The 26,832-nt window shown below is 47.0% G+C and overlaps 2 protein-coding genes across 2 annotated transcripts in view; both read left to right on the top strand.

Moving 5' to 3' along the window:
• The window catches only part of LOC119463945 (multidrug resistance-associated protein 1-like), an 81,223-nt gene extending 77,812 nt beyond the window's left edge, over positions 1-3,411 (top strand). Inside the window, 1 exon segment of the mRNA XM_049655835.1 lies at positions 1,459-3,411. Within this exon segment, the coding sequence (XP_049511792.1) occupies positions 1,459-1,588 (130 nt within the window). The 3' untranslated portion in view covers positions 1,589-3,411.
• The window catches only part of LOC125939913 (multidrug resistance-associated protein 1-like), a 168,776-nt gene that overhangs the window by 98,565 nt on the left and 43,379 nt on the right, over positions 1-26,832 (top strand). The window lies entirely within an intron of this gene.

Below are 26,832 nucleotides of genomic sequence, written 5' to 3'. Positions count from 1 at the left end.
ACTGTGCGACAACCCCAACACAGCACACTAAACGCAATGGCAATGTCATGCCTGTGAAAGTGAGAAACTGGAAGCGGATAGGGTTACCGCATTAATGGTTACGTTGTGTTACACTGAAATCGTGACATTAATAGCCGTGCTCGGCATGCATTCGGTTACATAGGGCATTAGTATTTTTTTCCTAGTTACCTCTAAACTCACGTGTTTCCTAAGTCTCAGTCTACGTCTTTCTGTTGGCGTTGTTGCCGACATCCAAGGTTTTTGCGCAACGGTCTTGCAGGCAGATTGTAGTAACTGCTGTTGTGACGTCGCCGCCACGCCTTAAAAGCGCGACGCATTTTTGACAATAAGTGAGATGTAAGATCGTAAAGGCTTGTGGGACGCGTTATTTGCTCGCCACTTCCGGTTCGACGGATGACAGTCCCGGTACACTATTCTCCGTCCGTGTGGTCAGTTGTGCTTGCTCTCTTTGCACCTTCATCACAACGCATCGCCCAAGTTGTTGATTTGTAGGGCCTACAAGAGGGTCACCTCGATTACCCACCGCAACAACATCCACAGTCATTGAAAGTAATCTTTCAAATCGAATTGATCGAACGCGCGCATGGATTAGCTATGCGCACTGTCACATCTTCATGCTTACTTTGAATAACCAGTTCCAATTTTCTCTTCTGATGCCATTTTGTCGTCTTACCGTCTGCGTCATCGTGCTGTCGTCATTCAGCCAGTAACGTCACTGTCCTATCGTCATCATCGTTGTGCCGCACTTGGGAATTCTGGGAGCACCACCATAGCCCTTCCGCTGTCCCCTTGCCAGCATCGCCGTTATCTTGCCATCATCGTTCTCCTGCCTGCATCGTCATTGCCATAGTCTGCATTATCACCCTGCCACCGTCACTGTGCCAGCGTCGTCGTTGTCCTGTTGTCATTGTCATCATGCCGTTTCGTCATTATCATCATCAGCGTCATTATCGTCATAGGCTATCTATGGTCCTTTTGCGTGGCCTTCTACAACCTTTTGCGCCAGAGCGCTGAGGCCAGGTTTCTCAACTTTCACTGCCAAACAGTCATTGGCTCATGACCAGACTATACCCGCTAGCTTCTCTGATTTACGGTGAGCTGTGTTCTTATTACAACTTCAGTAAAAACATCTTTTTCACTTAGTTCTGCTCAGCGTTCATTTAAATTTTGCATTGTGGAACAGTGTCTTATATTGGTGCACATAGTTCAATAAAACGTATGTCATTGTTGCTTTCACCTCGCTCAAAAAAAAAAAAAAAGAATCATAGGCACGCTTCGGCATCGGAATGGAAGCTGTTCGGAACCTGTCGGCAGTTAAATGTCCGGGCAAATCAGGTGAACGATTCTGAGCTGGTACAATGAAAAATCACATCGTTGTATATTGCATACCGCAGTCAGTAACGAACTTGGTCTTGGTGTTTCCTGGCAACGACGCAGGGTGATCGTCCTGGACAGTGGCGGAATCGCAGAGAGCGACTCACCGAGGGAGCTGATGAAGCGAGACACCTCGCTCTTCTACGCGCTGGTCAAGGACGCAAATTTGCTTCAAGCCTATCAACAGGACTGATTTTAAGGGAACCTCGTGTGCGATGCCATAGCCAAGAAGTTGCTCAATCAAGCATATGATAAATCACCAGTGCTACGCTACGTAGATGGCGCTTCGTCTGACAGCTCGTTTGCAACAATGCATTGATGTCAATTATTGTTTTGATACCAATCATGTTCATCTGAATGACCAGTAGAACAAGATTTCTGCGGCGCATATGCACGATAGCTTTGTTAGGAACGTAAAGCGTGCTTAATAATTTAGCAAAAGTTGTTCAATCTTGAATTGAAATGAATTGAACAGAAATAAATTGAAGAGAAAATAAACTAACTCTCCGTGAATAAAGGATAACTTACTCCTACCCTTGCCTCAATCTTAGTCGAAAACAGCCGGAATCACTTCAAATCCTTAGCGCAGTGATACAATGTTTGCTACTGGTCTACCTGTAAGCTAAATAATTATGTGCATTTAAAATGAGAAGGGCCATAGAGTACAAAAATTGACATGAATGTTCCAAATCCCACACTCATCCACGCCTCTAATGTGGATAAGACATACTACGTATGGATATACTTCATTGAAGCTGTCGTAGGTGTAATACATGCAGCGTCGCCGAATATGAAAGGGAACGTCGGATTTGTGTTCAAAGCCGGTAAATTTGCTTTGTGTTTGCTAGTAATGAGGTAAGGTTGCATGAGCAGGATTCCTAAACAGTAAAAACAAAAAAAGCAAAAAAAAACATAACAAATAGCAGTGAGTGAGGATCTGAGTGGCACGTTAGCAAAAATAGGGGTTTCAACACAGATGAGGTGTTCGCTTTCATATTGGACGAAGGTGTACGTTCGCACTTGTTGGACGAAGGTGTCGAGAAGGAACAACGATTTTCAGCCGATTGTCTTCGAAGATTGCCCTTTTAGCCATCAGCTCTGAATCAATAAAATGTAGTAATGACGGCAGTGGGCATTGCGTCGTATTATAGTGTCAAATATTGGGCAATATTATTAAAGCTGATTGTCTTCGTTAGAAGCCAAAGGACTCAATGTCGCGGCAACATCCTTTCGTGAGTTGTAACAGTCCGTATAAAATGACCAAAAATGCGACAAAGGTCCTGTCGTAAGCGTGAGGTCTTTTCGCAATCGCCATGTTTGCTATAATCACGGCAGCAGAGGTCCGAACAAGACGATGTGACTATTAAGACAGAAGTTTCCGTTTGTCATTGCTGCAACAAAATCTACTTCATTCCGCCTACAGCACAACACACCCCACTATCAAAAAATGGCCACGAGGACAGCTGTGCGTCGCTCTTCTGTTGAGATTTTCATCTGGGCGTCACTGCTGCATATGGTAGCGGGTATAACTGCGAAGCCCTCGCGTGATTTAAGCGTATACCTGTGACTTTGAACAGTAGCAATACCATTCAGGTAGTTAATTGTAGGAATTTCAGTGATGGTACTTTCGCTCATGATCATTCTCTACGGCATGTGCGAAGGAAGCTTTATTATCTTGCGGACTTTTTTTTCCAGAAATAAACCACTTCAATTCACTCTCACAATCAGCAAAGGCTGTAATACAATGTGCGCGCAGAACAAGACAATCAATCGAATACAAAGAGTGATATCGGTAATCGAACGTTAAGCACTTGGCGGGCAAAGGATTCCGCGACCAATTATAAGCAGCAAGCACTGCAAGAGTTGTCAAAATATTTCTGTCCCTAGTCACTGCCACCACCAACTGGACGCTGCATCACGGGGTCACAAAAACTGGGCGTTTCTTATAATCTCGTATTCTCTCCTGTACCTGGCCAGGAAAGAACGCACGTAGTAGGCCACCAGGGAAGACAGCACAAAGAGCAACGTCACCAGAAGCAAGACGAATCGCAATCGACGTCTATGTAGCTTGCCCTTGGGCATCTCCGGCCAAGGTGGCGAAGGCGAAGCCGCACCATGCGCCACATTCGGCGGCTGCTGCACGTCGCTGATGTTGGTGGCCTCGATTTCACGGACGATGGCGAAAGGGCCGCCACGCGGCGCCACCATCAATCCAGGAACGACCAGTAGCAGCGGCGGCTGCCGCGTCGTTATTGACGTCATCGCCTGGTCGTGCAGCGAACTTCCGTTTCCGGTTTCGTTCTCCCGGGCCGAGCATCGGCAAAACTGCGGAGTCTGCGGAGCGGGTTCTCGCAGATGGCGGGCGGCGCCGTGCGCGTTGATGACATCCAGGAACCGATGCATGTGTGGCGAGTAGCTGGAGTTTGAGTTCAGCAGCTGCGCAAAAGTCAAAAAAAGAAAAAAAAGTTGTGAAATACAAAATATAATTACTATTTGTTAGGTCCGAGGTGCAGCCGAGAAGGGCAGATGATTAGGTGGCGTGATGAGATTCGGAAATTTGGTGGCATAGTATGCAGTAAGCTGACGTAGGAGAGGGTAAACTGAAGAACGTTGGGATATGCTCTCTTACTGGCTCAATCTATAAAATGGGCTGATGATGGTGATGATTGAATCGGCATCACTTTGACATTGATTACAAGATTTAGGCAGCACAGTGGCACGAGGCATAATGCCAGGAAACTGCCGTTATCAGTAGCTGTCGCTACCCAAATAATCAAGCATGGTGAAATTACAAGACTGAGTGCTGTTTATTCCGTCATAAACTCGTGCAAATATTTGCAAATTTCTTAATCTCTTATTCCTGTTACTAAACTGGAGATCACCGGGAAAGTTCATTTTCCTGCTGTGAGCTCAAATAGCCTGAGCATGATGATCGCATATTAAAGAAGATTTAAAACCGCGGTCATTTATCGTTTTTCATGAAAGATGTATCGTAAGCAAGAGCTTAGCAAGATAAATATCTTCATGTCCATCCCAAATATCCCCTGACTCAATACTCACTCGCCCAGTTTTCATCCTCATCAGCATAAATATCTTGCACTATTTGAAAGATCTCATGTTCTTTCATTTATTATGTTGTAATTGGCCCTATATAGATTTCTGGCATGGTACAAACATAAAATCTGATTAACTTTATTAGTATTATAGAATAACGTCATTTTTTATTCCCTGGCGAATTTTCACCATGTTAGCCACCATTGTCTGAAGTAAATACATTAAATCTAATTCCTTGTGATAAAAGGTCCCCTCGGCGTTTTTTGTTCTTTTTCAGGACCAGAGACTGAGCTTCTACCGTACCTGTAATTTATAAACCTTTACGGACACAATAACAATATCAGCTGCTTTAAGTTACTTTCGTTTTCGAATTCAGGATGTGGCACACGCATCGGCATTTGTTACGCGCCAACTCGGTCTTGAAAGTTCGGTCAGCTAGGGCCAGCCTGAAGGCGTCTCCTGACAGGATGCCATTGCAACGAATCCACGTAACACTATTTTCCACCATTCCTTTGGGAAGACCACTTTTCTTAGAGAAAGGTTGATAATAACCGTATAGCAGCTATAATTGTAGAACGTATTTGACAGCTAATGGTAGTCTCACACAGGCACAAAAATGACATGTATGTGGTTCCATGGAGACATAGTGAAATTAAAGTACCAGGTGTTCAAAATTAAGCTTTACGGAAGTTTTAAAAATCGTCTGGGGCAACTAGCATAATTCTTAATGTTGAGCTGGGTTATTCGAAGAGGCGGACATTAGTAGCACGAGAAATCGAAACACATTTTCTAACTAATTAACAAAAATGACTAATGAACTTCTTAAATAATTACCTTACGACACATATTGCAATTTACGAATTGTAGCCGGTGAGTTTGCAAAACGCATCCACTTGAAATGATTTTTCAGGATGACACCAGTTTCGAGATATTATTTCCCAGAGTGTGGGACGAAATACATGGGCGATCCATTTACTTTTGTGCTTCAATGTATAAAACAGCATTTTGGTAAAAAATTAAGTGAAACAACTGCATTTTTACGGCGAGTTTGATCCCGCATATCTCCAAGCTGGTGCCATTCTGGCAATTCATTCCAAGTGGATACGCCTGACGAGCTCACCGACTACAAGTCGTATTTTGGAATATGTGTCGTAACGTAATTATGTTGAGGTAGTTGCGCCAGTGACGGGCGTGAGCTGCTTCGCTGTCTTGAGTGCTCGCAGCGAAGGCCAGCAACAGGACGAGAAGACCAAGCATGGCACACCTGAAGGCGCCTGGTCCATTGGTCAATTTTTGTTAATTAGTTGAATATGTGTTTCTATTTCTCGTGCTACTAATGTCCACCTCTTCGAATAACGTAGCTCAACGATAAGAATTATGCCACCTGCCACAGGCTATTCTTAAAAATTTCGGAAGGCTTCATTTTGAACATCCGGTATACTACCATTCACTGCGCAGTTCATCCTCAAACCTAATTCTGCATGATAAATTGCCGCCTGCTCCCACCGGCGGGAAGTTTTCTTTTCATTGAGATTATTTTCTCCCGTAATTAATATTTCAATTTCAACCACCGCTAATTTCCAAAGTTATTTCCTTCGCTTCATCATCCGTTGGCTTTATATGGTCACTCTATACATATATGTCTGTATTGGAAGACAATGCATAAGTGCAGTCCGTTCGGAACTCGCACACGAATGATTATAAGTGGACCCCGCAATCGCACCTTGGTTGTAGTCCGCTTCGTAGTGCGGCGGTTGTAGGGCGAGAATACTTCCACGGCGGAGGTGGATGGCGACGTCCTGGTTGAGTGCCAATGACGCTGAACGAGCGCCGGCCTGGCGAGCAGGACGTCTCCGACGTGCTGCCTCCACGCCTCGTTCAGCCGGTCGTCGTTGGGCATGCCGCGACCTGCAAAGTCGACGACTCCCTCGCCGCCAGGGTTCTCGTCGTCTCCGTAGCTGTAATCTGGGTCCGTTCTCGCTGCGAGTCCGCCCTGACTTTCGTACTGGTCGCCAACGAGGAAAGACCGAACGCGGTGAGAGAACATGTCCTTCCAGAGCTCGTGCCGCAGGTCGGGCTGCGGTGGTTCCTGAACGAAGCGAGAACAGAATTGTTACTTAAGGCTCATTCACACTATATATAGGCCGACGCGACACCGACTTTGCTCTGCTGACTGTTGGCGAGAGCGTTTTCCTTCATTGAAAGCGTTGGGCCACAGCGTTTTCCGTCCCGTAAAGTGCTGTCGCCAACAGTCGCCAGACCAAAGGCGGTGTCGTGTCGGCATAGTGTGAATGAGCCTTTATTAAAACAAAAATCACCAACCTTGACTGTGGATCTGCCTGATGGGGGGTTTGCAAGCAGTAAATAGGGCTTGCTGGACCATCTAGTAGCTCAGTTGAGAACTGTCATAGGCAGTTTGTTGCACGCTGTCTGTGTCATGCTAGTTACCCGTCTCCATCAATATTCATTGCATTTCATTTTATTAGTTTAAAGACACCTAATCAGAGGGGTATTACATAAAAGGTGGGTACATAAATCATGCCGATATGCTAAAGATTTATACACAAGGCGATACAGGCATAGTGTATGTGAACATAAGTAGCAAACAGGTTATGCATGTATATACAGCAATAAAACAGATGTTCAACAATGCAAGTGATTACATAAAGCGTCAGAAAAATGGTATTTGAGAGCTGATAGGGGTAATGTTCCAAGGCCCGTTTCAGTCACTGGCTGCTCTGTAAAAAAATGGTAATGAAAATGTCGTATGGACATGCATGTATCCATAAGTCCACCGTCGTATGTATACATGAACACGTAATTTGGGTCTCACAACCGCCAGTGTTTCAGTAGCAGTCCCATGTTTCTCCAGATCGCCGTGACTTCATCATCTATCATACTGCAAGTATAGAATGGTCAATCAAAGAATGTTCGATCCCGCCCGCAGTTTACGCTTCGTTCTTGCTTGCTGTAGCGCCCGCGCCGGCCTGGTCCAAGGCCTACCACACCGGTCAGCTCGGCGCTATCATCACATTGCGTTTGAGAAGCGTCATTAAAAAATGCTGTGCGCCCACGCGAAACGTTCTACATAAGTTTGTTACCTGCGGTTGCTGCTTCGGCAAAGATGGGCGCTGTTCAAGGTCAAGCCTAGCTCATACAAAAGTGTATACGTGCTCTGCACAACATAACCTAAAAAATAATTGAAGGGACAGTTAGTTATCTCTACGTGGATGAATGCGAAACCATTGCGGTCACGTAATCAGAAGCCCGGCAACTTCTGGTGGCGCCACTGGCGTAGTCACGTGACTCATGCGGCCACGTAAGCAGAAGCGCCGCGGCGTGACCCTTGGTGTTCGTCACAAGGTGCGCACAACGCAAGGACGTGGGTTCGACTCCCCACAAAAGGTCGTGGGTTCGAGTGCCTTAATTAACAATATCCTAATTACCTGTGGCTTCATCAGCCTCGCCTTAATTATCATACAAATTCGTGGGCTCAACTACAATCAAAGGTAAAGGGTTCATAGCCTTTTCAGACATCGTGGTCACGCCAAGGCCGACAGCTGCGCCGGATTTTCCGCTTCATGGGCCATGTAACGCTTCCGCATTAAAAAACATTTACTTTGCTCGACAACGCGTACATTTCTCTGTGCCTACCTGGGCGAGCTGCACGAGCAGGCTGTTGAGGTAGTTGCGCCAGTGACGGGCGTGAGCTGCTTCGCTTTCTTTAGCGCTCGCAGCGAAGGCCAGCAACAGGACGAGAAGACCAAGCATGGCGCACCTGAAGGCGCCTGGGTTCTCGTAGTCCTTCCAGGAGTGAGCAAGACTCTACCGCAACTGTCACCAATGCAGCAGGATGCAGCACCAGTCCACTGGCTTTGCGATGGCGATTATAAAACCACAGCTTTGGTATTAAAAGAAAAAAAAAGAACCATCAATAACTTATTTCTTGTTCTTACTTCTTTCGCATGCTACCATTCATTTTTTCTGGCTTGATTCTGAATTAAACAATTGTCTTTTGTGCCATGTTATACTTGTTTCCAGTCCTCCATTTGTTGCTACATCAATGTCTGCATACAAACCACCCGATTCTTGGCCCATCTTCCACTATGGGTACGTGTCATATTTTGCAGGTTCAACATAACCATCTTCTTCTACGCTTGAAATTTGTTGATGACAATATCAGTCGCGCACTGTCTTAGATTTAACATTTGCTAGCTCAGGAATATCACTCTCCTCTTGGGCTGTCGTTGATAACGCCAGATGTAGTGATCACCTCCATATATTGATAAATATTGTCTGCGCCTAATTTCTTGAGATAATGAAGCACATATTATTGATGATGTAACGTTTAGCGGTCTCTGAACAGCCGAAGTGGAAGCTGCCAGTACCTATATCACACAACCGTAAGATGACCGCGACCATCGAGAACATCACCTCCATAGACATTGCACTGGTTTAAGCTCTGTGAGTGAACTGCGGCACTACTGAGGGTGGTTACTTTGGTGTGACGTTTTGTGCGATTACCATTCATTGGCAACTTCACGCAGTTAAAAAAAATCGATCTGGCGGTCTAAGTCTCTGACAATCTTGCTGATAGCTGGGTGGTCTATAGTCTAATGGGTAGCTGTGCCGAGGGTGCCATGTTTGCAAACAGCCGTCGGATCAACTTGCGTCACTTAATACGTGACACTGTGTATGTGCTGCACTTTAATGAAACTTTACACGCCGACATGGGTGACTAGGTATTTTGGCACTGAGCATGTGCTACTCTTGAATAAACCACTTTGACGGCTACTTGGGTAACTGGTTATGTGTCAGTGGGTATGTGCCGCATTTCAATGAACCTCTCTTGACAAAAACATTGTGAAAGACACACATAACACGTATCTGGAAAACCTCGGCGTAAAAATAAAATAAATGTCGCAGTTTCACCCTAAAGGCTAAGCATCAATTGCGATAGCAAATTAGTAGAGAGCTTTACGGAGTAAGGATAGTGGTTTTGTCAGATGTATAAACTTGGACATGCAGCAGCACCAGCAACGCACAAAACTGTTGTCGACGCCGTCGGCGTTTTGCCCGCGTTCACACCGAACGCGCGCGGCGTTGGTGACTGTTGCCGGTGCCTCTGGGGGCGGCTCGGAGGTTTTCGACGAGATCAGAACGGGTCACTCGTCGAGCAGCGTCGGAAGACTTTACCACCTTCTCGCCTCGCAACGCTTTTATATAATTAGGCATTTGGTGCCGCAGCTGTACAAATATCTGTACCAATATTACCAAGAGTTTTTAAAGCGAAGCTTTACTAACCTTGTCCAGCCGAGTTTCGCCATCGCCAGCAATTTGACCTTCATTTGACCGCAGCTGCGCCGTAGCCTTGGCAACGCCGCCGAGCTTCGTCCGCCGCCGCGTGCACTAGCCGCCGCCGCCGCCGCCACCGGTTTGCATGCGCTCTCTGCAACTGGGTCGCCGCCTGACCATGCGACTCGCCGCGTGCCTGACTAAAGCCCCAACCACAGGCACGCTTCGCCACGCGTCAGCGCGCGCCGACAAGCGAGCGCGTCGCTTCGCGTCGGCTGGAGGAAAAGGGCGCGCAACCACATGATACAAGCTCTGACGCGCGCCGACACTCGCTCCTCGGCTGCGGTGCACTGTTGCTTGACCATTCTGTCTTCAACCGTCCAAGTGCGGCCTAAAATAGCCTGCTGTAAACTCCGCTTGAAACAATAAGTTAATGATCTATATGAGCTATTTTAGATATAAAAACACGTTTGATTAATGAATGTACGCCTGCCGCAATGGTTTCCTTGAAGTAACGTAACTGCACAAGCTATCGACATCAGCTGATTGCGTTCGCGTTGTCGTCTGCAAGATCACTTTGCACGACCTGCACGAGCATGACATGTCACATCAATAGCTCTCGTACGATCTCTTTTCTTTTTTTGTAGTTCGTTGCAGCAGTCAACTACGTAATAATTAGGCTTGCAAAGTATCATTGAAAAATCTGTATTATTAATATAATTATGCTTGTTGGTGCATGAAAGAAACGCGTAAGTGGGTACTGAGAAAATCAGCACACACACAAAAAAGAATTGCAAACACTTGTGGCACTCACAAAGAGGCATTTAGAACAGCTAAAATTTACCAATTTCGTAGCTTGTCTCCAGATTCTTGTTTCTGTCTAATCGTTTCCCATGGAACATTTAATTTTTCTAGGTTGTTTTGAAGCATCAACACCGCATCGGGAGGCCTTTCACATTGAGTGCATAGCTAGAAATGTTTTCTGTAACTGCTTTCAACATGTGAAGTTTGTCTTTCTCGACATTCATGAAATAACATTCCCTCAAATACTAAAAACGGAGAATCGGAGGGTTCTAACACGTGTATTTCATTGCCCTTTGGCAAGTCGTACTATTGAAGCACTTATTCAAATGTATGGGGCAGCTCATTTGCATAATATGAAAAATATATGTAAACAGGTTACTTTTTAAATTTATACACTTCAAGTCAACACACAAAAAAAGAAATACCAGTTTGTTTATTGTTTTCAGCCTACAATGATGTTTCGAGAAAGACATTCAATTTGCTCTGTGAGGCATGTTACAATTGCTGTGCCATATTATTTTATTGCGCAACATTGGACATGGTGGCCAACCGTTATTAAACCTCAGAAGAAATTAATGGCACAATGCATATGATCAAGCAAACAGTGTTTTATTACACTGAACTGATGCTTTAAACAACTGTCAAACTATAACAATATCACACAAAAGCTACTGAACTAAACTAATATACTAGTACATATATAAAAATCAATTTCATACTACAATAACAATAACCAATCAATGAAATGTTTATTATAGGGCCCAGGAACAGCTAGAGGGCCTTCGTACTGGTGCACTTAAAAAGCAATATGCGAGACGAAATGTACAGAGAACACAAATGTGGAAGACAAAACAACGCGAGATAGAGAAACAATTAGGGAAAAAGAAAAGAAGGAAGCGTAACTGCAGTTAATCATACAACATGACTATCTACATATACACAATACATAGGAAATAAACTCTGAAATATGTCAATGCAGGCACAATTCTTATTATGTTTTTTTAGAGTCGAGCCATATATAGGACAGTCTTTAATGGAACAAGGCCAGACAGAGAATGCGGAATGTTACCTGGTATACTGTTGCAGCACGACAAATTGCGCAGCTTTGGGAAAGTATAATGCCATGGACCACCTTATACAGGAACGAAAAGGTCTTATTTAATAAGTCTTGATTGAGTGAGTAATAACTTAATAATCGAAGGGGTGAGGTTTAAGAGAGTATAAAGGTGTGAGTTACCTTAGGTAGATTTGACAGGGCTGGACTACGTTCGCCAGAGTGGCAAAATTGGTGCTTGAAGACAGATATGAATTTATTCTGGACGCGTTCAGTGCTGTCAGAATTAGATTTGCACGTTGCACCTTAATCTACAGAGACATACTCTAGTAGTGGAAGGCACACAGCAGCATACGATTTCAGAAACAGAACAGGTGAGTGGTCATCATGCAATATACGACATACAATTCCAAGAGCGTGAAGGGCATGTTGTGCATATTTAATGTGTGAACAGAAGCTTAGTGTTTTGTCAAAGCACATACCAAAATCTTTGATTTCATCGACCCTGGGCAGTGGAGCATCCCGAAGGGCGTATGAAAATTGGATATGGTGTGTTTTGCGCGTGTAACTTAACATCATAGTTTTGGAAGCATTTAAGAGTAGCATTATTGTTTCTGCACCAACTTGAGATTGAGAAAATGTCTTTTTGGAGCTCAATGCAGTCGTGGACACTATTGACAGACTTAAATATACTTAAGTCGTCCGCATACAAAGCCATGCTAGTCCACCTATTAAAATTTTCTTAGCACTAACACAAATCGGGGAGTGCAATACCGATTCAAACACTTTTGACTCAATGGAGCAGATAGATATAGGCCGGTAGGTAGTAACTGCACTCCTGGCACCCGATTTGTGCACGGGCAATATCCATGCTACCTTCCAAGTGCTAGAAAATATGCTAGACTTTAGGGAACTATGGAAGATGCTTGGGACAACAGGGACGCTTCCATACGTCTTAAGCAGTGTGGGAGGAATACCATCAACACCACAGGAAAGGGAAGGTTTGAGGCACTTCATACACTTGAAAACAAGGTTTTCATTAACTGATAGCATAAACACTGTGCCAGGCTGTGAAAGAAAGCTACTTGAAGCACCGTTTACACCATATACACAACAGAAATGTTCTGCAAAGGCATCAACAGTGTTCAAGACCACCATTTTCATCAAGAACACACCTCTTTGGCGCTCTCTTTAGAAGAATGACAGCGCACGAAGCTCCAGAAATATTTTGAATTATGTGTCATGCTGGCTTCAACACCATCATTGTGGTTGGAGGGATCATTATAATAATAATAATAATAATAATAATAATAATAATAATAATAATAATAATAATAATAATAATAATAATAATAATAATAATAATAATAATAATAATAATAATAATAATAATAATAATCTTAGCAGTAATATGGCATTCTGGACAGCTCGCCAGGCTGAAAAAATAAGGCTCATGCCTGTAAGCTAGAGCGTCTGATAGTCAGCCATCTAGAGCAGGAATTTGCTCTAGATGACGCGCTCGCTCACACACACACACCCACACACAAACACGCTTGCTCACTTCCAGAGCACGTCACACGCACATACAGGGCAACAACTGGGAAGTCGACGGTGCACAATGCACAGGAGTGCCGGTTCAGTACGGTCGCAAGGAAGGGGTGTCCTAATGGCCAAGGGGGTGGAGAGAAAGCTCTGTATAGCAATCCTGGCAGCAGCATGCATAAGTATTGTATGATGCAGGTCCTCCTATACATTGCACACGGTGCACATATTGCAAAGAGATCATTTTTTTTCAAGTGCTCAAGTACAATTAGAACAGAAAGACTCAAACATGACAGTGCTGTGTCACGTTTCCTTCAGTGTGTCAGCGTTCTTGAGCGCTGCACGAGCGATTTAACCCCAACTAGCCCATAAGACACCTGCACTTGAAAGAAGTGTGTGAAAGAGTACTGTGAACTTGTACTGAACTAGATTTCACATGCCGAATCGAAGAGTGCACTCTCAGCTAAACGGACGGCATGCTTGAAGTTGTATACGCGTACTTCCCGTTGTTCGGCTACTAGTGTCTTTCGCTTTCGCAAATTATCTTTGCCGCTGGAAACGGCGCAGAGCTCGCCCGTTAAACCCGAGTCACCTGAGACCACATAATTCACACACGAAAAACGCCACGGGGTTCACCACCTGAAGTTCCACACTGGTTCACTTACACCACACCACACACCACACGAAGTCAGGAGTGTCATATTTCAAATTACAGCAGCGCAAAATGTAACTGAAATTTCATTTCCTTTGGCAGAGTTTCGCAGCTGGGCTCGTTCACCGCCGGTCGAACTCGACGGATGCGCTAGGCCTACGCGTAATGTAAACAACATCGGCGGTAGACGAGTGTTGATTATCCAGACTTCTCACTTGGAAAACATGTTTCCATTCGTTTCGAGCACAAGAAAATATACATACAAAAGCACAGACGTTGCCGCAATCGTGATTTGGTTGGATGTTTTAGCAGACGGATCGCATTGAGATAGACGGAACCCAGCGGGCCTGCAGGTTGAGTTCGGTAGGCGTCGTTCGAACGCGGCACGAATTCTCGTCGCACTTCCACCCCCCGCGGTCGTCGGTCGTGTCGTTGTCGGCCTAGTATCCCAACACTGTATTTAAGAAACACTGGGCCTCTTCGATTATCCCTCTCTGACAGTCGCGGACTGTCCGAGAAGCTACACACGCAACGCTCATTGGGAGAAAGCACTGCCTCGGGCATTCCGGGACTGTCAGGGACATGATAATCGAAGAGGCCCACTGTCGCGCGCGTCGTGCGTCCGAAGCACTCGGACGATCGTTGGTGTCGGCGCCTTCGAATCGGCGGCCATCATCAGGCGTAGCAGCCAGAGGCTTCGCGGCCTTTGATTGGTGGAAACCGGCGACGGTTTGCAGCCTCTGATTGGTGGACGCCGGCGTCGCGTCGGCTCGCGTCGCTGATTTTCTAGCATCGGGAGCTGGCAAAATCTCCGCGCGTCGGCACACGTCACCCCGTTCGCGACTGACGCTTTTGACGCATTTGACGCATTGGCGCGTGCCGACGCGTGGCGAAGCGTGTCTGTGGTTGGGGCTAAAGAGGAGCGCCGCGCTCGCCTAGTCAATGCGAGCTTGGCCATGGATGAGAGCGAGGCCGGGTCGTTTTATCTGTGGGTTGCGTGGGACCGGGAGGCTTTGAGCCCTCGTCTGCAAGCGGCGTCTGACCACCCCGCGGATATCGCCCGGCGAGCTGCTTCACTGGAGAATGTCCGGAATGCCAAGCGCGCTAAGTTGGCGTCGGAGACTGAGGAAGAGCACGCCGTTCGGCTCGAAAAACACCGGAAGAGAGACCACAACGTTGTTTAACTAGTCAAACCTTAACCAAGTGAAACCAAGACTTAACCAGGCTAAACCAAGCTTTCGATTTGCATATCCAGGGATAGCTGAGCTAAGCCGCAGCCATATTCTTTTTATTTTGATGGTTTGATCACTATGAAGACATGCACCGTTCTGTTCACTCGTCTTGCCGATGGGAAAACAAATGCATGCATGACATGACACAGATTTTATTGAAAGTTCGCGCTGTACTCGTTTATCGCTATGAGGTTCCGACCCTCAGAAGTGGTAGCACAGCGGCGGACACCTTGTGGCGTCCGTCGCCGAGCGACGACAACGTTCGACACCGGGTGCCACGAAAGCACTGTTCTCTCAATTACGCTTGTTTACTGAGAGAACAGATTTCTTCGTGGGCCATGACCTTGCCTGCCGGGCATCGGAAGGTTTGGTCGAAGCGGGGATAGCTCCGCGCCACGACGTTGACGAGGACACGCCCGTTCGGTTCACCGCAGAGACCGTGTGCCCAGAGAAGGAAGAAAAGCTGCTGGTTCGTGTAGCTGGCATGCAGAACGGTGTCGGTTCCAATGGATTTGGCCAGCCGCTTGCTGCAGAGAAAAATAATAATTGATTGCTTGATTGATTCATTCGTTCATTAAGCCACCGAGTGACTTATTGTCACACTGAGCCTTCATGTGTACTTTCTTTGGGTCATAACACTGCGCCTGTAACATCTGTGAAAAAAAAAAAAAACACTGAATGTCGAATTGAGCGGTCCTTCGGCCACAGTTAATTTGAGCGATGCCGCGGAAAGACAAATAGTCCAGTTTTAGACGGAAACCCGTCTGACAAGAAAGGGACATAATTAAAATACGATGTACACTCACTAACTGAAAATACAATAGAATAATATTGATGTCTCGAAGTCCATGCGGGTCCCTCGTGTAAACGGGACACGCATGGGCCCCGAAGCATCGGCCGGCATTATTTTATTTTGTTTTTAAGTGGCAAGTGTCTGCTTTACAATAAGGAAATGAAATGCTGCAGTCAAAATAGCCAATTATGAAGCCACAGTATGATACGGAGGATTTAGGCACTGTGCGCTAAACGCGGCTTTAAATTAAATTTTCCAGTACGCGTTGTCGTACGGGCGTGCAAGGTTGCAAAAAGTGTCCGACAATCATCTCATCACCAGCACTGCCGGTGCAGGCAGATCACATCATAGCTAACACAGATATCGCTTCCACTGTGGAGTCACACGAAATGGTCGTGTTGTAACAATATAGAATGGTGAAATGAAAAATAATATATATATATATATATATATATATATATATATATATGATGAAATAGCGCCTAATGCGAGAGAAATCCCTTAGCATGACGTCTCACCTCTGTGAAGTCCCGGATCCATGTTTTTAAATTGCGTCACCACATGGCAAAGTGTAGTTGAGGAGCTCAATCGACACACCTGTTGCCTCTTCGAGGAACAAAGTCATCATCATCATCATCATCAGCCTATTCATGTCCACTGCAGGACGAAGGCCTCTCCCTGTGATCTCCACTTACCCCTGTCTTCCGCTAGATATTCCACGTCCACCCGATCTCTGCGACGCGACCGGCTTTTCACAGATCACACACCTACACTTTTGTCTACATTGACCCTCGCAATAGTTAAGGCATTGGCATTTCGGACAGAATCCATCTCACGGCAACTGCCGACGTTAATGCGATTGGCATTCACTCAATGAAGCGACGCACTGTATTTCCACCACCGAAACGCGCCATGTATGAGCCGGCTAATTTCTCGCGCTTCGATGATGATCATGATGACGATTTATTGACATTCCTTCCAAATGGAGTAGTGACCAAGGCGCCGGTGTGTGCCAACGCAGAAATAATCCCTCACGGCCCGGGAACGTTCGTGGCGCATCGCTAAGACGTCGGGCTGCAGTGCTTGGGAAACTGTGGGAGGCGGGTACGAACTAACGAGGTACGAGAATCTTCGCAGCCCTGGAAAGCTTTTTCAAGAGTATTTCGTAAATAATGCAAACCGTCGTTAAAAGGCTCAATTAAGCTAGATTTATAGACACAAATCGACCGAAGTAATCTAAGAATGCCAATCGCATTATTACGCACATACAAGTGACATGATCAATGGACATATACCTGTAGAGCTGAAAGAGCGGCTCCAGGACCAGGAGCTCCGCTGCCACTTCCCGACTCAAAGGCCTGACTGACGGTGAGCCATGTCGTAAAGCAGTGTGACAGCTTGTTCAGAATTCGGGCTGGCGGTACAGCGTCCGAGAATGTCTCCGGCTGCCGGTCCGTAAGCATGGCCCGCAGTAGAGGTTTCGCGAGAGCGGGCACCAGGACGGGTTCCACCCTTGACGAGGCATTCACCAGCAGACCCAGAAGTCCAGGGGTCACTAGAAACACGGGTCGCCGGTTTTTGTCATAGAAACGAGCCTGAAAAGTATGAGAAGCAGCTGTTGTGCAATCGTTGCTGATCGGCTTGTGCTCATGCCCAAGCAAGTTTACAGTAAAGTTAATGCAGCTAACGTATAGACCATTCCACACACATCTTGATAATTCGGTAACTTTCTGCCACCTTCAGCGCCATTCAAACGCCATTTCTTTCCTGCAACAGCAAGTCACTTTCCAACTCACTGCGGCGTCATAGGGAACGAAGACGCCGATAATGCCGCTCGGGCAGCTCTTGACGACATACCACTCTCAGGGTCCGACGCAGCCAACAGACTTCGAGTGCTTGGACAGGAGATCACGCTCTCTCTATGGTACACTCCAAGCAGCCATACCAACCGGAGCAATCGTCAATACCACCTGCCCTCTTTGATGCATCTCTGTATGCCAACTGGACTCCACCGAAGAGAGGCCACTATGCTTTATCGCTTATGGCGAGGGGTGGCATTCACTAAATCTTATTCATTTCTCATTGGCATGGCCGACAACGCTTTTTGCAATGCCTGACTTTGCGAGGAGAGGCTAGAACACATTCTATGCGACTGTCCTGAACATATTGTTCCGAGACAGCCCCTGCCGTCCGTTCTAGCGCACCTTGACAATAGATCAATGTCAATTGAAACGATTCTCACGTGTCGTCGACAGAAGACATGATAGCTGAAGGCGACGAAGGGACTACTTAGGCTTTTAAAAGAAACCGGCTTGGACAAGCGGCTGTGACAGTGATGTCACGTACCACGCAAAAGTGGCGGACTGTGACTGACGATGAGTGTACTGTGTTATGTGCTCTCTCTCTCCTCCCCATCTTTCATTACCCCTCATCCCGCTCCCATGTGTAGGGTAGCAAACCGGCTGTGCTGAACAGGTTAACCTCCCTGCCTTTCCTTCCTTCCTCGTGGTATGCTATCAGTTGTATGATGTTACACATACTCGGACACTCTAAATATCATCATCATCATCAGCCTATATTTTATGTCCACTGCAGGACGAAAGGTTCTCCCTGCTATCTCCAATTACCCCTGTATTGCGCTAGCGTATTCCAACTTGCGCCTGCAAATTTCCTAACTTCATCACCCCATCTGGTTTTCTGCCGACCTCGACTGTGCTTCCCTTCTCTTGGTATCCATTCTGTAACCCTAATGGTCCACCGGTTATCCATCCTACGCATTACGTGGCCTGCCCAGCTCCATATCTTCCGCTTAATGTCAACTGGAATATCGGCTATCCCCGTTTGTTCTCTGATCCACACCGCTCTCTTCCTGTCTCTTACGTTAGTCCTAAGATTTTTTGTTCCATCACTTTGTGCGGTCCTTAACTTGTTCTCCAGCTTCTTTGTTAACCTTCAAGTTTCTGCCCTTGATGTTAGCACCGGAAGAATGCAATGATTGTACACTTTTCTTTTCAACGACGGTTGTAAGCTCCCAGTTAGGATTTGGCAATGCCTGCCGTATGCACTCCAACCCAATTTTATTCTTCTGTAAATTTATTTCTCATGATCAGGGTCCCCTGTGAGTAATTGACCTAGATAAACGTACTCCTTCACAGACTCTAGAGGCTGACTGGCGATCCTGAATTCTTGTTTCCTTGCCAGGCTATTGAACATTATTTTTTTCTTTTGCATATTCATCTTCAACCCAATTCTTACACTTTCTCTATTAAGGTCTTCAATCATTTGCTGTAATTCGTGTCCATTGTTGCTGAATAGGACAATGTCATCTGCAAACCGAAGATTGCTGAGATATTTGCCCTTGATCCTCACTCCTAAGCCGTCCCACTATAAGAGCTTGAATACTTCTTCTAAGCATGCAATGAATAGCATTGGAGACATTGTGTCTCCTTGCCTGACCCCTTTCTTGATAGGTAACTTCCTACTTTTCTTGTAGAGAACCAAGGCAGCTGTGGAATCCTTGTAGATATTTGCTAAGATATTCACGTATGCCTTCTGTACTCCTTGATTACGCAATGCCTCCATGACTGATGGTATCTCTACTGAGTAAAATGCCTTTCCATAATCTATGAAAGTCATATAGAGAGGTTGATTGTACTCCGCAGATTTCTCGATTAGCTGATTGATGACATGGATATGATCCATCGTAGAATATCCCTTCCTGAAGCCAGCCTGTTCTGTGTTGTAAAGTCAAGTGTTGCCCTGATTCTATTGGAAATTATCTTGGTGAATATATTATACAATACTGAAAGCAAGCTAATGGGTCTATAATTATTCAATTCTTTAACGTTTCCCTTCTTATGGATTAGTATAATGTTGGCGTTCTTCCAGCTCTCTGGTACACTTGAAGTTGTGAGGCATTGCATATAAAGGACCGCAAGCATTTCAAGCACGATATCTCCTCCATCTTTGATTAAATCTACTGTTAATCCATCTTATCCAGTAGCTTTTCCCCTGGTCATGTCTTTCAAGGCCCTTCTAACTTCAACACTAGTTGTAAAAGGAGCCTCTGTATCTGGTTCATCACTATTTCGAATGAAAGTAGCTTGGCTGTTTTGGGCACTGTACAGGTCAGTATAGAATTCTTCTGCTGCTTTTACTATGTCATCGAAATCGCTGATGATACGTATTACCATGCTTATCTTTCAGCGCATACATCTTGCCTTGTCCTATGCCAAGCTTTCTTCTTACTGATTTAATGCTGCGTCCATATTTTACGGCTTCCTCAATCTTTCCCACTTTATAATTTCGAATTTCCCTTACTTTCTTCTTGTTGCTCAGTTTTGACAGTTCAGCGAATTCTATCTGATCTCTTGAGGTGGACACTTTCATGTTTTGTCGTTTCTTTATTAGGTCCTTTGTTTCTTGGGAGAGCTTCCCTACTGGTTGCCTTGGTGCCTTACCTCCCACTTCAATGCTGCTTCTGAGATCAACCTAGTTACGGTTTCATTCATTATATCTATGTTAGTCTTTATCTTCCTTTTCTAAAGCTGCATATTTGTTTGGGAGTACCAGCCTGAATTGGTCTGCTTTTACCCTTACTACCTATAGGTTGGCTTGTTTCCTCTTGACTAATTTCACTCTTTCTCTCTTCAAATTGAGAGAAATCCTAGACCTCACTAACCTATGGTCACTGCACTTTATACTTTACCTAAAACTTCTACATCCTGCACTATGCTGGGATCGGCAGAGAGTATGAAATCTATTTCATTCCTTGTTTCTCCATTAGGGCTTTTCCAGGTCCACTTCCTTTTGCTGCGCTTCCTGAAGAAAGTATTCATTATTCGGAGTCTATTCCTTTCCGCGAATTCTACTAGCATCTCTCCTCTTGCATTCCAAGAATTGATGCCGTAGTTGCCAATAGCTTGCTCACTAACCTGCTTTTTCCCCACTTTTGCATTGAAGTCGCCAGGACTACAGTATACCGAGTTTGCACCTTTCTCATTGCTAATTCAACATCTTCATAAAACTGTTGTATTTCTTCATCATCGTGATTAGAGGTTGCGGCGTAGGCTTGTACTACCTTCATTTTGTACCTCCTATTCAGCTTTATTACGACGACTGCTACCCTCTCATTAATGCTGTAGAATTCTTCAATCTTGCCCGCTATGTTGTTATGGACTAGAAATCCTACCCCGTAATCTCTCTTATCTGGAAGACCTCTGTAGCAGAGGACGTGGCCATTTGTCAGTCTGTGTAAGCCTCACCAGTTCTTCTAACCTCACTAAGGCCAATAATATCCCAGGCAATGCCTGATAATTCTTCAAACAGTCCTGCTAAGCTAGCCTCACTCGAGATGGTGCGCGTGTTGAACGTTGCCAGGTTCAGTTTCCATTGGCGGCCTGTGCGGACCCAGAGATTCTTAGCACCCTCTGCCGCGTAGCAGGTCTGACCGCCGCCTTGGTCAGGTGCTCCGCAGCCGCTGGGGACTGAGGGCCATGGGTTAATTGCCGTAGTCACTCCAAATATATTGACCCCCAAGCCTACATTTCAAATATTAATTTTTTGTCACGAACCTTTTGTGATAAATCTGAAATGCGTCCCCGAATTTTTTGCTATCAGAAAAAGATGCTGATTCATGGCCATCGACCTTAGCACTATGTAAATACCATGTGAGGTGCACGACAGAATCATATTTAAATAGAACGGGTTCCTGCAAGTGTGGAGAATTGCGGAAATTATTTCGTCAGCTTTCGTTCACAGATACAAAATCTACCTATACCTATATAATGATAGGTGAGCTATGTCTAGTAGAGAAAAATATCCGTCACTCCAAATGCCTTCTACCGATTTTCCGTGTGATAAGCATTTCCGCAATATATCGTCCATGTTGCCTGTAGTCCCCCGGCAAAGTTACAAACGTTTCCATATGAATTCCTCGTCATTTCCATAACCATATGTCGGAGCACATTGTTACGGCGCAATCAAGAGTGGCGCCAGTCAGAATAAGACGATATGACGTGTAGAGGTGGAATCGGCCTCGACAGCCATCTCGTTTATGTATCGTTGCCGCTCTTGTATATATTGTAAATAGTGTGGGCGTTTATTACGCACATCTTCCTCATTTGTATGTTATCATCATCTTTCTCGCACTTTTTCCTATCCTCCTCTTCGTCTGTATATGTGTTCATCATCATCGCCTGTGTGCTGCGCTGCTTCGCTGACGAGCTCCCGGGCCTAATAAACGTCGTTCCAACCGAGATGTCACAAGTGGTGAAGTGTGCTCTTCGGTCCTACGTCCTCTGGCCGTCCGGTCTGCCTCCTGGAGTTTCGTTCAGGTCGCCGCTTGCGCCCACCGTCAGCTAGCATGCCGCAGGACGTGCTGCCTGGCGCCCCTATTGCCTCCATTCCGACATCGCAAGTGCCTCCTTCCTTTATCATCAACAGCGCCCAGCGTGACCCCCATCTCTTCGCTGGTCTTCGCGGAGAGGATGTCGAAGACTGGCTGGACGATTATGAGCGAGTCAGTTCCGCCAATCACTGGGATGATGTTAATAAACTAGGCCATGTCTCCTTCTATCTGTCTGGCGTGGCGAAGACGTGGTTCTTTAACCACGAGCCCGTATTGACCGACTGGACTCTCTTCAAGCACCAGCTTCGTGAAGTGTTCGGCACACCGGCTGTTCGGTCCACTCTAGCCAAGAAAAGCCTCGATGCTCGCAAACAACACCTGGGTGAGTCGTACACCTCCTACATCGAGGACGTCCTTGCACTCTGCCGACGTGTGAATTCTTCAATGTCGGAGTCGGACAGGGTACGCCACATTCTCAAAGGCATTGGAACTCTTGCCTTCAATGCACTCGCCACTAAGAATCCGGCTACCGTTGCTGACGTCGTAATCACTTGTCAGCGCCTCGATGAGCTCGAGTCTGTCCGCCTACAGCCCGACATTGACGATGCCCATTCTACGGGGGACCATGACCTACGTACACTGATACGCACGCTCATACGCGAAGAGTTACAATCGATGGGGTTAACCTCACCTTCAACGTATCCGAGCCAACCTTTTGGTGCGTCATTGCGTGACGTTATCAGGGAAGAACTGGCGTCCTTGACCTGCGCTGTGCCAGCACAAGCTCCTGTCCCTCAAGCATTACCAACTACCGCACGACCGACATACGCGCAAGTTGCTGCCAAGCCTGTCGGCCACGTCACTTCTCCGTTGCCGCTACCAACTTACGCGTCGGTTGCTACTGCGCCCACGGTTCACTTCCCGTCATCACCGCCAGAGCCTTCATCGGCCCATCTGACCTCCCTGTCACACGGTACACCGAACACCCCCTACTACCCCCCTTGGCGTCCGTCTCGTCCTACGTGCTATTATTGTGGCTATCACGGCCACATATCACGCTTTTGCCGCAAGCGCCAGCAAGACGAGCGTCGGGGCTACGATATGTGTGAACGCGATTTTTACAGTGGGGCCTCTTACCAAGGGCGGCGTTACTCTTCACCTTCGCAGCGCTCTCCATCTCCGCCTGCATCACATGATGCACGAGGCGCTTACCGTTCGGCCAGACGCCGTTCTCCATCACCCTACCGCCGCTCATCGTCACCACTTAGGCCTGCCTCCCTTACCTCTACCGTTCGCGCGGAAAACTAAGCGATGTAGTTTCCGGAGGAAAAACTGCATACACACACAAGACTGAAATTCCTCCAGCGCGCCCATCCAATATGATTCGTGTGTACGTTGAAGGGGTGCCCGTGGATGCTTTAGTGGATACTGGTGCGGCTTTGTCGGTTATGAATGTTCATTTGTGTTCCCGTCTGAAGAAAGTTATGACGCCTTACGATGGTCCCACGCTGGTTGCAGCCGAAGGGAACACTATTATTGCGATAGCAATTATATGGACACTCAAAAGCAGATTTCTGCCGTCGGCGTCGCCGTCGGCGTCGGCGTCGCCGTCGCCGTCGCCGTCGCCGTGAGGTTCCGTATGACGTCAATGGAGATGAAATCGTGACCGCGCGCCGCCGAACGCTGTATGTGCGAGTGAAAGGGCGCGAGGGACGCGCTCTTTCACGGGGATTGAACGCACGGCGGAGAACAAACGCGCGTTCCGCGCCGTGCTTGCTTAAGGGCTGCAGAAGTAGGCGTCTCTTTCCTCCTTTACAATCACCATATGTGTGGAGCAAACGCGCCTTCTTCCGATGCGCGAGAGGCCGTGGGGGAGGGAAGGAAGGGGGAGGGAAGGGAGGCGACGTTTAGCTGCGGCACCAAGTGCCTATTTATATCAGAGGCTCCGGCAACAGTCACCAACGCCGCACGCATTTTGAGCGAACGCGGGCAAAACACCGACGGCGTCGACAACAGTTCTGCGCGTTGCCGGTGCTGCTGCATGTCCAAGTTTATACAGCTGATAAAGCTAATATCATTACCCGTATAGCTCTCTACAAATTTGCTATCGCAATTGATGCTTCGCCTTTCAGGTGAAACTGCGACAACTTTTCGACCTGCTGCCTTCTGTACTGCGCGTGTACTTATCGATGACATTCTCCATCACATACAGTTTGCTGTGCTATACCCGTGCTCTCACCAGCTGATTTTGGGATGGGATTTTCTATCTTCTGCCTCTGCTGCTATTTGTTGTGGGCAGCGTGTGATACACCTTACCGACACCGAACACTTGCTTGGCGAAGAAACCCACACGCCACTTCACCTGACCGCTGCGGAAGATACGGAACTACTCCCAGGACAAATCCAACTAGTTACTCTCCTATCCGACAACATTGACCATGGTGACGTCTTGGTGTTCCCTTCTTCACGTTGCCTTACTAAAGGCATAACATTTACATCAGGAGTTGTTCGATTCCACAATGGATCTGCACTGGTCACTGCCACGAACGCAACTCCAGAAAAAATCCTCCTTCCGCAAGGCACAACCGTTGCATCCATCGCCGATCTGGAGCCTGTCTGCGTCTTGCCACTTACACCAGTCTCTTCTGGGGACCCATCTTCTGGTGATTCTTCTTCGGCCGCCGCCCTTACAGCAGTCATCAGCACTGACTTGAAACCCGCGCAGACGCAACAGCTGCTGGCTTTGTTGAAAAAGCACGCCAATTCTTTCGACGTGTATTCGTCAACGTTGGGCCAAACAACCGTTGCAGAGCACCGCATTCTGACAGACAAAACATCTATCGTACGGCGCCGCCCATACCGTGTGTCTCTAGCCGAGCGGAAAATCATCGAAGACAACGTCGCAGACATGCTGGAACGCAAGGTAATTCGTCCCTCGGCTAGTTCTTGGTCGTCTCCTGTTGTCTTGGTCCGCAAAAAAGATGGCTCCGTGCGCTTTTGCGTCGATTACCGGGCGCTCAACAAGATAACTCGAAAAGACGTCTACCCTATGCCGCGCATTGATGACGCCCTTGATTCCCTCCAAGGTGCGGAATACTTTTCCAGCCTGGATCTGCGTTCCGGCTATTGGCAAATCCCCATGCACGAAGACGATAAAGAAAAAACGGCGTTCGCAATCCCCGATGGACTGTACGAGTTCAACGTAATGCCTTTCGGGCTCTGCAACGCGGCTGCGACTTTTGAGCGCATGATTGACACCGTGTTGCGTGGCCTGAAGTGCAAGACCTGCCTGTGTTATCTGGACGACATTGTCATTTTAACACGAAAGTGTTTTATGCCGGGGTCCACCAAGACTTCACTGACGTATTTCCGTCACGGAAATACGTCATAGAACATAATACAAAGAAAGAAACCAGAAGAAAAAGTTCCACAAACATGCAAAATTTGGAAATCGAACCCACGACCTCTCGGTCCGCGACGATAGATCGCCGAGCGTTTAACCCATTGCGCCACAAACGCATTTGCAGAGAGCTACACAGACGCGCCTTATATATCTAAAGCCCAGACCACACGTACGCTTGCAAACGCGCGCAAGCTCGCGTCCGCACGCCCACGCATGCGCAGACGGTGCGTCACGGCTCGTACGCGTCGAAACGCGGCGCGATCTCGGTGATCAGCTCCTCTCAGTTATCGCGCGCCTGGGCTGCCTCGCTGCCTCGCGTCGGCGCATATGGCTACGCAGCGACGGCGCGGTACATTCAACTCTCAGTTAAGCAGAAATATATCATGCAAGAAAGTGCTTCTTCTTCACTTTTCGTGCTGATCTAACAGCTCCAAAAAGATAACAATTACGTTTATAGATATCGAAGCATTTTGAAGCACTTTGAAGCATTTTGAAGCATTTTGATACGAAGTGGCGTCTGCCAAGGTGTAAACAAGTGAAGCCAGTGGCGCGCGCTGTCGCGCGTATTTGTGGATGCAAACCGCCATTCCTCGCTAGGCGCGGCAACCGCAAGGCGCGTAGACGCGAGCTTACGCGCGTCCGCAAGCGTACGTGTGGTCTGGGCTTAACACTCCTCCGTGTACCCGCGCTCTTGCTCGGGGCGGTGCCGCCGCCTACGAGCAGAAAAGAGAAGTACTGCATTATGACACTAACGCGCACCGACAGTGAACGCTTCGGTGGTCTCAGCACTACGACGCCTCGATGCCAGCATTCGAAGGGACGCTGGCATCAAGAAGCACTACCAACGCCACCTAGGTGGCGTTCACCGTACTCAGCACAGCGGAGCGTGGCCTCCGCAATTAGCTCTGAAAATGTTTCTGAAGTTGATCGCGGAGGCTGCAATTACGACGCGCTGTACGCGCTGATTTGACTCGGTGACGATTCAGTTATGTGCTTTGTCTTGCGCGTTGTATTAGTGTGTCAGTTACGTGCTTCGTCTTTCGCGTTGTGCTAGCGTGTGCAGCGTAGTGCAGCTTCCATATGCACGACGGTTGCTCATGGTCATCGACGTTGTCGTGATGGAGGAGACGTGCCACCAGGCGTCAGCGTGGGTGCATCAACGCCTAAGGGCGCTTTAGCCACAAAACACCAATAGACATTATATATCAATGTGCAATAAACATTACACTACTTCTGTGAAGACACGTTTCACTTTCGTG

Source organism: Dermacentor silvarum, chromosome 9 (assembly GCF_013339745.2).
Source record: "Dermacentor silvarum isolate Dsil-2018 chromosome 9, BIME_Dsil_1.4, whole genome shotgun sequence".
NCBI lineage: Eukaryota > Metazoa > Arthropoda > Arachnida > Ixodida > Ixodidae > Dermacentor > Dermacentor silvarum.
The sequence above is the reverse complement of the archived record's forward strand: the minus strand, read 5'-3'. Positions and strand labels throughout refer to the sequence as shown.